General features: G+C 44.4%; 1 protein-coding gene across 1 annotated transcript in view; it reads left to right on the top strand.

Annotated features, from left to right (window-relative positions):
- The window catches only part of TGFBR3 (transforming growth factor beta receptor 3), a 216,109-nt gene that overhangs the window by 151,368 nt on the left and 49,400 nt on the right, over positions 1 to 15,341 (top strand). Inside the window, exon 5 of the mRNA XM_007468528.1 lies at positions 13,392 to 13,575. Coding sequence (XP_007468590.1) covers positions 13,392 to 13,575 — 184 coding nt within the window. The remainder of the gene's footprint in view (positions 1 to 13,391; positions 13,576 to 15,341) is intronic.

Raw genomic sequence — 15,341 nt, 5'->3', positions numbered from 1 at the left:
TCTTTCCCTGTTTCTTTTCCTCCTTTGCTTGGAGCCCTTGCCATTATCCCTCAGTCACAGATAGTGCAAGGAAGGTAGTTGGGTGACCCTTCTGAGGGACGTCATTCGGGTAAGGATTTAAAAACTGCTTCTCGGCTGCTTTCCCAGCAATATTGTGTCCCTGGGCTCCTCTGGTTGTCCTGTCTCTGGATCAGCTCTGCCAAGATGCCCTGCTTTAATATCTGCATCTGTTCTTAGCCCTCTGGGGATCATTTCTTCATTGCTGTTAAACGTGTTCAGTTCAGCCTTCTGGCTTTGGCATAGGAGATCACCGTAGTCGTCTTCAGAGACTGTGGAATGTAGACTGGAAAATGGGGGTGGGCACAAATACACGGCCTGCCTTTGGTTGAAAGCTAAGCTTAGGAAGTTCAAGAGGGCTCCAAACAGTTGTTTGGGGTTGGAGGCCCCACCTTCATCTTGCCCCCCAAGGAAATGTCCTTTAGAACCCTTTTCCCCCGAAGTGTTCTTAGATCTGTGGTTTCTGGGCCAGAATATGCAGCTCCATTTCTCTTGGGGCCTATATCAGCCATTCACAGAAGCTGTCAGTCAGGGGTTATCCAGAAAAAGGGGACCAGCTGTGGGTATATACGGGGAGAGGTTTATTGCAGGAAATCAGCTTATGACACTGTTGGGACAGGCAAGGTAAGTCAGAAACCTGTAGGGCCAGTAGTCAGGAAGGGCAGCCAGAGCTCTCCGGCAGGAGCCAAAGCTGCTGTCTACAGGTGGGATTTCTTCTTCCTCAGGGAAGCCTCAGCTCTGCCCGTAAGGCCTTTCAACCGACTGATCAGGCCCACACAGATTGTCTAAGATAATCTCCCTTACTTAGAGCCACCTGATTGTGGAGTTTAATTATATCTACAAAATACTTTCACAGCAACAACTAGATTAGTGTTTGATTGGATAATTAGAGACTATAGCCAAGCCAAATTGACATATAAAACTGAACGTCACAGAAGCACTTATATTTAAAATTTTTATAGCCTCATGTTCTCGTCATGCTGTATCTACTATAGTCTCTATTCGATCATTTTCAGATTCTTTGGCAGTTTTTCTCACTGTTGTTGTTTAGCAGATCTCTCTTCTTCCAGCCAAGCAATTTTTTTTTTTTTTTTTTTTTTTTTTTTTTGCGGTACGCGGTCCTCTCACTGTTGTGGCCTCTCCCGCTGCGGAGCACAGGCTCCGGACGCGCAGGCTCAGTGGCCATGGCTCACGGGCCCAGCCGCTCCGCGCACGTGGGATCTTCCTGGACCGGGGCACGAACCCGTGTCCCCTGCGTCGGCAGGCGGACTCTCAACCACTGCGCCACCAGGGAAGCCCCAGCCAAGCAATTTTTTGCTTCCATAACAGTCACTACGATTTTCTGTCTGCACCTTCCATTCCCTTTCTCCTCCACTTTCACCAGCATAGCTCCTCCAGCTTCTGGGGAAGGTGGCGGGGAGAGAGAGAAGGAAACAACCTGATGGGGAGACTGTGCAAGAGGTAGAGAAGGCACAACCCCCTGCTCTGCCTTACTTTCCCCTGTCACTCTTGTAAAAGCCTGGGTTTGTACTGCATAGTTTCTGGAGTCCTGCAGATGCACTTTGAATGTGCACTCATTCCTTGCTGGGGCTTTACCTAACCTCTCAGAAGAAACTCTGACAACAGTTTCTTCAGTTGTCAGATGTGAAGATTCAGAATCTATGAAACAGGCACTAAATGATCAGTAAGCGCCTGTGTGACTTTCTCTCCCAGTGTTCTATTAATCCAGGGTCCAGGGGGCTCCTGTCTACCCTACTCTACTGATTTCTTGAGCTTAGTAGCAGCTACTTCATGGAGGTGGAGTAGAAAGAGCTCTTGAGTGAGAAATGAGGTGTTTGGTTCTGTTGTCAATCCTCCTTTTTACCAACTCTGTGCCTCAGGCAGATTCTTTAGCTTCTTTAGCTTCTTTGAGCCTCAGTTTCCTTGTCTGCCAAACTGAACTTAGATTGTCAGTCTTGATGAAGAGGAACTCTGTAAAGAGAATTCTAGGTACCTATTTGGAGCCAACTGTTTGTGAAACTCAGTTTGTGCCCTTGAACCTGGGTCGGCAGATTGGATGTAACTTAAAAGAAAAATAGAAGAAAGGATCCTTCTTGGTGAGGGATTTCCCAGAAGCACACTTGGAGGGTCACAATAGATTGAGGATCATGGCAAGTACTGGTGAGGATGCCAACATTTTATTGTTTTTTTCCTGAAAAACACCCTTTAGATGATAAATACACTAAATTTTGGGTCAACTCCTTCTAACATCATATGCTGCATTGGAAGATGGGAAAGGATAAATTGAAGAGTCTCAGGAGATGATTTTGTAAAGGGTCATTGAGGATCCCTGTGTGGCCTGGGGCTCTACTTTGGAAAACGCTATATTATAAAGCAGCTTATGCTTCATTAATTTGGTAACCTGTGGGGACTGAGTTCATCTTTCAGATGCAGTGAGTTATTTTGCTTGTCTTTGTGTATATATGTATTCACACATACTATCGTTCTTGTAACATTTCCATGGGAGATTAGAGTATTGCTTTTGTACTGGCTCACGTTCAAGTTTGTGCGTGTTTCTATTTGGAGGGTAGCATCTCAGAGCTTTCCTCTTGGACATGTGTAAACATGTAGGGCATTAAGAACAGAAGGCACTTCCAATCCTTTATTCTTTATATTTCAACAGGAATAAAAATTAAAAGCAGAGGATGATCATCATGAATGTTTTGAGAAAAATTGTTGAATATATTTTAATTCATTTTATTGGACAGAGTAATATGGTTGTGGATACAAAATTAAAACATCAAAGAATTTTTTTTTTTTCATCCAAGAATTTTTAAATGGTGGCATGGATTTGTGTTTCTTGAGTGCACTACTGGCAGAGACCACAATCACATGGCTCATGAATATGTAGCTTTGCAAATTATGACTGTAGGTTCATGGGCATGGAAGTTATTATTTCTTTAAAACAAACTTTGAAAAAGACATTGAGTCATGATATATGGTTAGTAGAAAAACACGTTTCAGATCACATTTCATATCACGAGACTTTGGAGGAACTAGGCAAGCACGGTCCTCCCAGGAATTGGGGTAGGGAGAACGTGTGATTTTCCTCTTTCAGAATGTAGGGTCCCATCCTCATCTGGGAGGTAAATATTTCAAGACTGTTCCAGCACTTTATGTAAGTTTGTTTTTGCTGGACTTGGTGCATAAAATACATCAAAGCATAATCTCCTCAATGCCTTTCTGTGTGGGCACTGTTACGAGTTCTCAGGCCAATCTGCATAGATCCTACTTATACATAAACCTAAACTCTAGAGAAATGCCTATTCTACTTTACCATAAGTCTTTTTCCCCCTAGAATTGAACTAGCAAATTCTTGGCATGGCAGGTGTTTCTGAAATGCCCGTGTGTTTTTCTTTGCTTTATTTGTTTTCCTTGTTTTGCCCTTCCTGTTCTCCTAAGCAGGCATCTCCAGAAAGAGATGTGTCAGTGCAAGAGTCAAGAAAAAGCAATAGGAATAGTAAAGGTTGGGGGTAGGGCAGGACAGAAGAGGGAGAGGAGCTGATCCTGACTGTGCAAGTGTTGAACTTTCAGCAATGCCAAAGTCATGTAAATGTGCGAAGTTGCGTGTGCGAGTTAAAGCAGCCTCATGGAGCTGTAACCTGAATAGCAGGCGCTCACCCAAGCGATAACTCAGGCTCCAAATGGACCACAGCCCAGCTATTGGGTGTGCATGCGTGCGTGCGTGTGTGTGTGTGTGTGTGTGTGTGTGTGTGTGAGAGAGAGAGAGAGAGAGAGAATGAGAGAGAGAGAGAGAGAGAGAGAGAGAGAGCGAGAGAGAGGGAGAGGGAGAGCGAGAGAGAGAGCTTGATTCCTGGAACAGATTTTCCTCTGAGATTTCAGCAAGCATTTCTTTATCATTGGGGAGCTATGGCTCCTCATTTCACAGGGCCCATTTCTATCTTTTTAGATATAGAAGAAGATGACTCCAAAAATGACTTGGCTTTACTCTCACCCTCTTAGCTTTTTTTTAACCAGTGCAGGGGAGAAAATTCTTGCTTGTTCTCCAAGTAACCCTCTTCACGCTTTACAAAGATTGGCGTTTACATAGTATTTTTATCTGTGGCACAGAGCAGTGATCCTCAAGTATGCCTGGGAATCATGGGGTAGTGGGCGGAGGATTATAATGCAGTTGCCTGACCCTACATTCCCACCCCACCCTGGAACCTGCATTTTAACATACTTTTGTCTGTGATACACTGATCTGAGGATGACACTTCGGGAAGCAGTGAGATTTCTTCTTAACACTGGTTTTACTACGCGTTCAAAATCTGGTGTGTATTTTACAGTTATGACACAGGTCAATTTAACTAGCAACATTTCAAGCTCTCAATGGCCAGTGGCTACTGTACTGGACAGCTGTAGAGCCAGGAGAGCCTGCCCTGAGCCCCTGGCAGACACATGAGTGACCATGGCACTCATTCCCCTTTCTCCACTGCTCCTGAATATGGCCTCAGAATTCTTCCCAGCACAGAACTTTAGGTAGCCACTGCCACTTAATGGGACCTCAGGATTCATTCATTCATTTAATACTTACTGAGTGTCTTTTCTATACCCAACACTGCGCTTGGGATATGCCTATAAACAAAGCAGGCTAAAATCCCAGCCTCTGAAGGAGCCTACATTCTAGTGGGAGGAGATGGGCTATAAGCATAATATATAAGTAAATTACACGGTAGTTTAGAAGCTGGCTATATTATACTCTAATCTAGAAATAAGAATATGTAAAGCAGGTGTGAGGCAGTCAGAGTGCTAGAGTGGGGGCTGCTGGGTGGTTGGATTGTAATTTTAAATAGGCTCCATCGAGAAGGTAACATGTGAGTGGACATGAAGGAGATGAGGGGAAACTTCAGAGGAAACTCAATTGCCACCCGTGCAATTACGTGCAGTCTGCATTTTCTTCTGGGAGCGTGGATGAGGCGGGAGGAGGTGGGTAGGACTAGGTGAGGCCTTACAATATGGCAGTATCATCAGCAAAGATTCTCTCTCCCTCCTCACTAAAGACCACACCAGCTTGGGGGAGGCCGCAGAGTGACTGTGAGGCAACCGCCAGGCCTCTGAGTCAGCTGATGTGCTGAGATAAGTGCTAAGACGAAGAGCCTCAGTTCCAGGAAAATGGTGTCTGCACCCATTAGCTGGCATTTGGTTCCCTTCACTGAGGCTTGGGAGAGCAATCTTGAGGCTTCAGTGGGTCTGCTTAGGACTTTAAGAGTTAAAGCTTAAACGCAGGTGTGGAAACAAAAGGGCTGGTTGCCTCTTTTGCTTGTTTCTTGCTCTTTTGGACAAGGTTGTTGAATCTGATCCAGAAAAAATAATAAACTTGGCTCTTGTTGCCTAGCCGTAAGTTCTTGTAATAAAACTCCCAGCACTGGCAGAGAGAGTAATGTTCTGCTTTTTTAAAAAGTCTGGTAGCATAACCAGAATGTAAAATACAAATGCTGTGCGTGGTTTCAGTAGGGAAGAGCAGTCGGGAGAAGGGGTGGCTCAGTGTGCATTTTGAAGCCTGGGGCTTGTTGGACAGTCAGGTGCTTCATGTTTGCCCCTTCAATGGACGCTTGCTAATAAGTAAGATTCAGGATTCTCAGAGCTCAGGGCTCTGTTTGTTCCCACAGGAAGATGTTTGTCATGTCAGGGAATGTCAGAGGACTGGGTTTTAATTAGCAAGCAGGAGGAAAGTTTAGTGGATTCTGCGGGGAGACATGGAACTACTAAATGATTTAATAATTGGTTTTTAGGTGGAGCTATTAGGTGAAAAATCAAATACTAGCTTTAAAGCCTGGCCGAAAGATCATTTCTGGGCAGTGAGGGAAGTAAGTGTTGTGAGAATGAAGAAATTATGGCATAGCCTTTCCTGTAAGTAACACCATTGAGCTTTCATTCAACAAGCAATTACTGAGTCCCTGCTTTGTGCCCAGCACCTTGCCAGGCCAGGAGATTCAGAACGAACTAGGCACTCTTGGACTTCAAGTGCTTGTCAAGTGGGGTGGCAGGTTTGCTGGTAGATAGTAGCAGTTCATGCGAGAGAAGGGCTGGGCTAGTGGTGTGCACAAGGCACGGAGGGTAGCTCCATCCCGAGGAAAGAAAGGGCGTCGAGAGGTTTTACAGAGAAAGTGAAAACCTGTGGAGGACAGGAGCAGTTACCAGGTGAGCAAGCCAGGTGGGGAACAGGATGTAAAAAGACCCAGGAGATGTGAAGCAGCATGATGTGTTCTGCCATTGTGAGTGGTTCCATGTGGCAAGTACTTGGGGGAGTGGTGGGAAGTGCGGCAGGCAGAGGCCCTCTCTGGTCCCGTGCAAGTTCAGATGCTTAGATGCTATCCTGCCTCATCATGTGTTCACTTTGTAGAAAGATCTCCTTGGTGACAGTATGGGTGAGGGATGGAGAGAGACAGGATTGGCAGCTTGGACAGCAGGAGGTTACTGTAATGGTTGAGATACTAGGTTGGTTGAGACATAAGGGCCGGAAGTGTGGTGGTAGCAGCACAAGGACCGACAAATAAGGTGGAAGATGGGGGAGGGAATGAATTGCCTTGGAAAGTTTCTGACACTTTATCCAAATATAAAACCCTTGCTCTTCAGGGAGATCAGCTTGGTGCTTTGTGACCACCTAGAGGGGTGGGATAGGGAGGGTGGGAGGGAGATGAAAGAGGGAGGGGATATAGGGATATATGTATATGTATAGCTGATTCACTTTGTTATACAGCAGAAACTAACACACCATTGTAAAGCAATTATACTCCAATAAAGATGTTTTTAAAAAAAAACAAACCCTTGCTCTTTAACACTTTTTTAAAACAATTTCATATTCAGTCATGTAGTTATTATCCTTGCAATAGTGATTGTAACCACTTCTCCTGTTAGAAAAATACTATTTTTCCTTCTATTTCTTGTTTTTTGTTATTCTCTTTATATCTCTGTTCTTCCACAAACTTTAACCCAAGCCGGACTTCAGTAAGGACAGACACCACACCAGGAAGATAACGCAGGGACTGGAGTGCTGACTGGTATAGGAGTGGTGATACCGACGTGTCATGTCTTTATTTCCAGAGGGCTCTTAACAGGTTCTAGCATGACGTCCTTACACACAAGATGAGGGTAATTCCGTTGGGTTACTTTGTAGTTGGCGAACAAACTGGGCAAGTGCTGTTTAATGTGCTTGGGTCAGCGTGGGAGCGTGCCTGTAAGTCACAGACCTCAGCCTTGTCTGGTTCAGCTTCTCAGGGATTTAGATGAATGTGTAGATGGTGCACACACGAAATTTAGAGAGTTTTGACAGCTAACAGAATGAGGATTTTTATGTGGTCTCTACAGAGTTGAAATACGGGTCTAAAGAGTTTGATTTATGTTACAGAAGCGCTGGTGTAAGGGAAGGATGTAAGGGAAAGTGTAAGGGAAGGTGTAAGGGAAGGATGCAAGGGAAGGTGTAAGGGAAGGATGCAAGGGAAGGTGTAAGGGAAGGTGTAAGGGAAGGTGTAAGGGAAGGATGTAAGGGAATGATGTAAGGGAAGGTGTAAGGGAAGGATGTAAGGGGAGGTGTAAGGGAAGGTGTAAGGGAAGGATGTAAGGGAAGGTGTAAGGGAAGGATGGAAGGTGTATAAGGGAAGGTGTAAGGGAAGGATGTAAGGGAAGGTGTAAGGGAAGGTGTAAGGGAAGGATGTAAGGGAAGGTGTAAGGGAAGGATGCAAGGGAAGGTGTAAGGGAAGGATGTAAGGGAAGGTGTAAGGGAAGGTGTAAGGGAAGGATGTAAGGGAAGGTGTAAGGGAAGGATGTAAGGGAAGGTGTAAGGGAAGGATGTAAGGGAAAGTGTAAGGGAAGGTGTAAGGGAAGGTGTAAGGGAAGGAGTCTCAAGCTGATAAAATAAAGACCTGGGGCTTTAGGTATCATCGTGCCCACCTCCACCTCCACCTCCCTGGTGTGAGCTGCTGTTCTTTCTCCCCTGGATTATTCCAGAAGTCTACTACTGGTCTTCTGCTCCTTGTCTCCCTTCAGTCAAGCCTGGCCCTATTAGCCAGAGTGATCCTGTTAAAACATCTATTAGATGTTTTCATGAACTCTCAATGGTGGCTCATCTCACCCAGACTAAACACCACAGTCCTTAGCAACAGTCTGTAAGGTCCTATTGGACCTACTGGTCTCCTCTGTGATCTCTGACCTCTCCTCCTACTCATCTGCCCCTCACCCCTGTTCTCCAGCCACACTGGCCTCCTTGCTGTCCCTTCCCCACGCCAAACCTGTACCCTCACCGCTGCCTCCACGCAAGAACTCTTCCCCTGACGTCCACGTGCCCAGCTCTTTCATCTCCTTCAGGTCTTCACCTCCTCAGTGACTTTCTCAGTTAGACTTGTCCCATTACAACACTTTATAGTGCCCCCTTCTCTTCCCTCAATTTATATCATTCCTTCACACTTATTAACATATATTTTCATTGTTTATATTTTGTTCCTCTGACTTCCTTACTAGACTGTAAGCTTCACAAAACAGGAAATTTTGTCTGTTGCCCTCTCCAGTATATCCCCAGCACCTAGAAAGGTGCCTGACACTCAATAAATATTTGTTGGATGTATGGTTAAAGCATAAATTAATGGTTATGAGATAATAGTAGGGTTCAGCTGATATAAAAGCTGATGTGATCTTGGGCCTCATGCAGTGTTCACATAGATATAGAAAGATATTTATTGTAAAGAATTGGCTCACGTGATTATGGAGGCTAGCAAGTTCAAATTCTGCAGAGCCAATGTCCCAGTTTGAGTCCGAAGGGCAGCAGGCTGCTGTAGAACCAGGAAGAGCTGATGCCCAGTTCAAAGGCCGTCAGCAGGAGAATTCTCTCTTACTCAGGGGAAGGGTCAGCCTTTTGTTCTATTTAGACCTTCGACTGATTGGGTGAGGCCCATACCCATTAGGAAGGGCAATCTGTTTTAGTTAGTCTACTGATCTAAATGTTAATCTCATCCAAAAACAGCCTCACAGAAATACTCACAATAATGTTTGACCAAGTATCTGGTACCCTGTAGCCCAGTCACATTGACACCTAAAACTAACCTTCACAGTACTCTCATCAGACCACACCCAAAACCCTAGGTCTTGTTCCGGGCGCCACATACCAGAGACTATGCTGATAAAGCTCTGACAACCTTGGTGTCTGGGGAGGAGTTGGGGGGAGTTGGGGCTGTTGCCCTGAAGAAGTGAAGTCGTGACTGGGGTTGAGAGATGACTTCAAACATTTGAAGGCTTATCTCATGGAAGAAAGAGGAAGGAATTCTTTGGTCTGGAAGGCCTACCTCAGACAAGTGGATGGAGGGCAAATCTTACAGGTAGAAAGTAGGAAGAGAACTCTTCTGCCTTGGGAGCTACCCAGGTCTTCTTTCTGGAAGGGTTCAGGCGGTGGCCAGCTGTAAGCGGGAGTCTGAAGTGTCCTGTTCTGGTCTGCCCTGGGTGCTGCTTCTCTGACCTTGGGTAGGCCTTTAGCTTCTCGGAGGTTTCCTCCTCTCTACCGTGGAAATCAGACTAGCCTACCTCACACGTCGTCCTGAGGATCAGGTGGAAATAACACCACCTTGTAAAACTCGTTGAGGGTTGGGGTCAGAGTGAGAGAACTGGTGGTCAGAAGGGGCGCCGACTAACCCCCTGCCGCGGCAGAAAATTTCCACTGACCCGCAGTCAGGGACGCTTCCCTGCCCCTGGCAGCTTTGCTTTCTTCTCACTGGAATGTGCCTGAGGAGTGGCAGTTGACTCCTTTTCCAAATTCCTCAGGCCTGAGTGTATGATCTGTGCTGCTGCTGGCCCTGGGGGAGACAGACGCGCAAAGTGGATGGGGCATGGAGGGAGCTTCCCCTTTCGAGGAGTCAGCTACACGGTGGCGTTGCTTTTAATTACTTCAGGATACGTTCCCGAGTTGCTCCCCATTTCTACTCTTATTTACACTGTTCACATTCTTGCCTCTGGAATGCACCAGGGTGATGTATCCCACCTTCCACTCTGAAGAAATGTACTCTCTGCATAACATATTTAAAGCCCAAGTGTTTTATTTTATGGCTGTAACATGAATGAGAAAAAAAGAGCAGAACATCCAGGGATGCTTGCCTAAACATTCAGAACTGTGCTGGCAGTGGGACAAAGGCCTTTGGACTGTTGTAGGTTTTTTCGGTGACAGGCTTAATAAAAATGACTTTTTAGCACAAGTGCTTTTCAGTGAAAAGAAGATTTTACTACAGTGCTTAAGTCAGACAATCAGATAAACATTGTTTGAAGTTCAGTGTTGATGAGTAGCTAAGCTTCAGAGGATTTATGCATAAGTTGGCATGGTTATCATTGGCAGGTAGTTGGTTCAGGAGCTTTTTCTTATGCAGGTGATGTCAAAACAAGGTCAAAGCTAAATGGTCCCCCCTGGTTTTGCTTATAACTGGCATTGGGACATGTAGCAAGTGTCATTACTACACTTGGTAGCACTTTATGGTGCCTGATACATAGTAAGTGTACAGTAAATGGTGACTGTTGTCAGTGGTCATAGTTTACGCTCAGCTTATTAATGATTAGTTCTGGGTTTCCCAAGCCAATACAAACCAGAAAGGTTCTATTATTCTTTATTAAGTACTAAACGGCCCAATTTCTAGGATAGAAAGAGCTGTCAATTTGGGGATCCAGTTTGGGGATCCAGTAGATGTTCGAGTGGCAGTAACGTTCGGTCAGTCCAAAGCGTAAACCAGGATTTCTCAGTCATGGCGCTGTTGACATTTAAGATAATTATTTGTTATGGGGGCTGTCCTGTGCACTGTAGGATGTTTAGCAGCATCCCTGGCCTCTATTCACCAGATGCCAGTAGCTCCTCCCTCCCAGTTGTGACAATCAAAAATGTTTCCAGGCATTGCCAAATGTTCCCTGGGGGGCAGAATCACCCCTGGTTAAGAACCAGTGGTATAGAGGAAACTGTGAGATGCATGTCGGGCTTTTCAAACTGTGGATCACGCAGTGCCCATTAAGGCTAGGCTTCTCAACTGTGGCTGAACATTGGAATCACCCAGGGATTCCAATCATCCAAAAAAATTCCTTTTTTTTTTTGCGGTACGCGGGCCTCTCACTTTTGTGGCCTCTCCCGTTGTGGAGCACAGGCTCTGGATGTGCAGGCTCAGCAGCCATGGCTCACGAGCCTAGCCGATCCGCGGCATGTGGGATCTTCCCGGACCAGGGCACGAACCCGTGTCCCCTGCATCGGCAGGCGGACTCTCAACCACTGCGCCACCAGGGAAACCCCCCAGGGAGCTTTAAAAAATCCTGATGCCTGGCTCCCACCCCCAAGTTCTAATCCGGCTTATGGCCTTGGCCTCAGGATATTTAGAAACTCTTCAGATGCTTCTAGTTTTCAGCCAAGAGGGTGACTACAGCATGAGTAGGTGATGGAATCAATTTGGTGAAGTGCTTCTTTGCTAGCATTTAAAAAGTATATGTATATATAGTTGAAGAGAAAATATTAATGCTTAGCATAATAGTTGGGGTAAGTACTGTTTTGTATGTGTGTGGAGGCTGAAAACACTGCTGGCAAGGGTAGAGCTCTAAGCAAAATCCCTGCCCTCAACCTGCTGTTAGTCTGGCTATAACCACTTAAGAAACTGCTTGCTTTTTGTTAATGATAGTTAATGTGAAAACATTTTTTATTGAGGTATAATTGACATATAGCATTATATTAGTTTCAGGTGTTCAACGTAGTCTTCAATATTTGTATATATTGTAAAATGATCACCACAATAAGTCTAGTTAACATCTGTCACCATACGTACAGAATTTTTTTTCTTGTGGTGAGAACTTTTAAGATCAATTGTCTTTAGCAACTTTCAATTATGCGATACAGTGTTACTAACTATAGTCACTAAGCTGTACATTACATCCCCATGACTTATTTAGTTTATAAGTTAAAGTTTGTACCTTTTGACTCCTTCACCCATTTCACTCACCCCCTACCTCCCACCTCTGGCAACCACCAATCTGTTCGCAGTATCTGTGAATTTGGTTTTTTGTTTTGTTTTTAGACTCCACATATAAATGAGATCATATGGCATTTGGCTTTGTCTGACTTACTTCACTTAGCATAAGGCCCTTGAGGTCCGTCCATGTTGTTGCAAATGGCAAGATTTTATTCTTTTTTATGGTGGAAAATATTCCATTGTGTATATATACCACATCTTTATTCATTCATCCATGGGCACTTAGGTTGTTTCCATATCTTGCCTGTTGTAAATAATGCTGCAGGGTGCATATATCTTTTCAAGTTAGTGTTTTCATTTTCTTCGGATAAATACTCAGAAGTGGAATTGCTGGATCGTATGGTAGTTCTGTTGTTAATGTGAAATTTAATACAAAACATTTAGAGTTCTGCGGCTTGGGAATTTTTGAGCCTTTTTGCTCACATTTTGAGGTTCCACCCTGACACTGATAAAATCAGTTATAAATGCTAGCCGATAAAGATGACATGCATATTTTCACCAGCAGCTAAATTTAATTATAGTACAGCAACAAGATGATAATTTTCCCCCTTTGTTTTTGTTAATTATATATACCATGATATGCTAGGTCAGCAATGGTCCAAATACATCCAGCAAAAAATGTGGAACTTGCATAAATCATCCCAAAAGTTTTATGAGGATCAGTCTAACAGCCTCTTGACTTCATTATCTATGGGAATTTGGGGGTCTTACAAAATAAACTGTAACACACATTCATCTCACTACGAGGAATTAGTATATAAAGTGGTAGAAGACAGGCCAGCTCTGGCCATTTTTTATCTCAGTGCTCAGGAGACATTAAACCAAAGGGACTCTTGCTGTGGTGGTGACTCTGATGGCAGAGGCTGCAACTGTGGAAGACTCGGACGTCAAGTTCAGGTGCTAGCAGGCCTTTGGGATCACTTGCACTGATCCAGAAGCCCATTACAAGCCTATGAAAACACTCACCAAGGCTTCCTATTTAACTTGAAACTCATTACTTGAAAGGTTGGCCTTCAATTTAGGTATCTGGAAAATAGTGATAAGTCTCATGATTCCTCACAATGCACTCTCTCATCACAAAGTTCTTTAAAAATTCAAAAGGACGTCCTGCATGGTTTGTAGTTTTGTCTTTACCTGGAAGGAGGTAGGCTTGTGATTGTTTCTTGAATCAGCTGCTGAAAAAAGATGATGTGCCTCTATAACAAAGGGAAGAGGTTGGATTGACAAATATCCGTTAATTGTCTGATTAGTTCTTTCTCTAATTATGATTCAGCTCTGGGTGACCGCACCACATTAAATATGCAATTCTATTTCTTCTAGGTGTCTGAGGGTTCTGTGGTCCATTTTTCATCAGGAAACTTCTCCTTGTCAGCAGAAACAGAGGAAAGGAGCTTCCCGCATGGAAATGAGCATCTGTTAAATTGGGCCCGAAAGGAATATGGAGCAGTTACTTCATTCACTGAACTCAAGATAGCAAGAAACATTTATATTAAAGTGGGGGAAGGTAAATTTTATGTAGCGTCCATTACTGACTGATTTATGACAGTCAGTTTTTTTCTTTTCTGAGACCAGGTAGTTAGGGCAGGGAATTATAGAATTACAGATTGTTGGAGCTGGCAGGGACCTGAGGGATCACTGGGGCCTACTCACCACCACATCCCCTCCTTCCCTTGTTCCTTCTGAGGAAACAGACCCGGTAATGGGGGAGAAGTGGGGAGTAGCCTGGTTGAGAGAGGAGAAGGTGGTTGTGTAGAATTTAGAAGACACCCATGCACAGAAGTCAGAAGTGAGTGGAGGCCGAGAAGCTGAGGTGTGGGAAAGGAGGGAATACCTGATGGAAGGCACGAAGAGTTAGCAGGATGGGTCAACAGTTAGAGCTTCCTCCCACTTATAATTCTGTAGACATTTGAAGCCAATGTCAGCTTTATGGCCTCGAGACATCAGTTAAGTTTTGGACAATAGCAGAGGAAAAGTGTTTGAAAATATTTTTTAATACTAATGCCTGTTACAAGGACAAATTATTGGAGAAAGGAACTGTTTAGCCTTGATAAGAAATTGCCCATTTTAATTTCCTTGCCTTGCAGAGGGATATAAATATCTGGTGACTCAACTTTGAAAGCATATTATTTCTTAAATAATTTTTTTATCATTATTTTTAGTTGAGGAGCTCCCGAATAAGTTACTGGAAATAACAACTCTTGTGAATGGGTCCTTGTTACAGTCAGGTGATTGTGTGAAAAATGGCATTTCAGGGCCTCAGGGTCCATCTGCTTTCTTTTGAAACCTACAGCAATTGTCACCTCTTCCACAGGCAGCGTGGCAGCACAAGTGAATTATTGAATGCTAGTTCCTAGCCCTTTTTTGGATCTGGGATGTTTAATATAGATGCAGGAACAGGTGGACACTGAAGTTGAGTGTGTGCTCTGTGCAGAGGCCATATCAGGTGCCTTCACATGCACCCCACTCAACCCTGCCAGTAATCCTAGGAGAAAACCGTTATTTCCACCATTTTGCAGCGGGGTTGGTAGAGGGTTAACCTAATTTGCTCATATCCACATTACTAGCAAGTGACAAAGCTAGAACTCAAACTCAGGTTTCCTGACCTTTGAGTCTAATGCTTATTTCCTGATGCTGCATTTTAAGTCTTAGCCAAATAAGCATAACCTAAACGTGAAAGTAGGCTACCTGGTTGGGAAGACTTGTTTAGTCGAGTAGAGGGAGGAAGAGTTTTAGATGAGAACTGGGTTCAAAAAGTTGAAGTTTGTTACTAAACTCTCGTGGTATTCAGGCAGCTAAGCATAGAGGTCAAGTCCTATTGGGACAAAACAAAAAGTCTCTTTTAATAAAGGTTCTATGCCCTGACCAACAGTCTCTATTTCTGAAGCAGAATTCTGGTGCATATTGACTGAATATTGATTACGCCCCTGGAATTTGTTAGAATAAGAATATGTATTATGGTAACATGTAGAATGTTGGGCTCCTTTCTCTTGATGGTGCATGAGCTTCTGTGTACAGGAGTGAGGGGTTCCATGACTTTCCCAAGGCTGCACACTGGATCACGGAAGAACTTTAAGGACCTTGTGTCCCACCCAGTAAAAACTGTTTAACTCCTTGGTGACACCTTTGGAGCCCCTGAAACTTGACCCCAGCCACCAGTTGGGTATAAGTCACTGGCCCATACCATGGAGAGGAGCAGCTGGGAGAGTGAGGGCCCTTGTTTAGGTTGGTGGACGACAGGCGATGTTGTCTATCACCATGGATTGGACCCTG

Source organism: Lipotes vexillifer, unplaced genomic scaffold (genome assembly GCF_000442215.2).
Source record: "Lipotes vexillifer unplaced genomic scaffold, Lipotes_vexillifer_v1.1 scaffold490, whole genome shotgun sequence".
NCBI classification, from domain to species: domain Eukaryota; kingdom Metazoa; phylum Chordata; class Mammalia; order Artiodactyla; family Lipotidae; genus Lipotes; species Lipotes vexillifer.
Note: the sequence above shows the minus strand (reverse complement) of the source record. Positions and strands in the feature narration are given on the sequence as shown.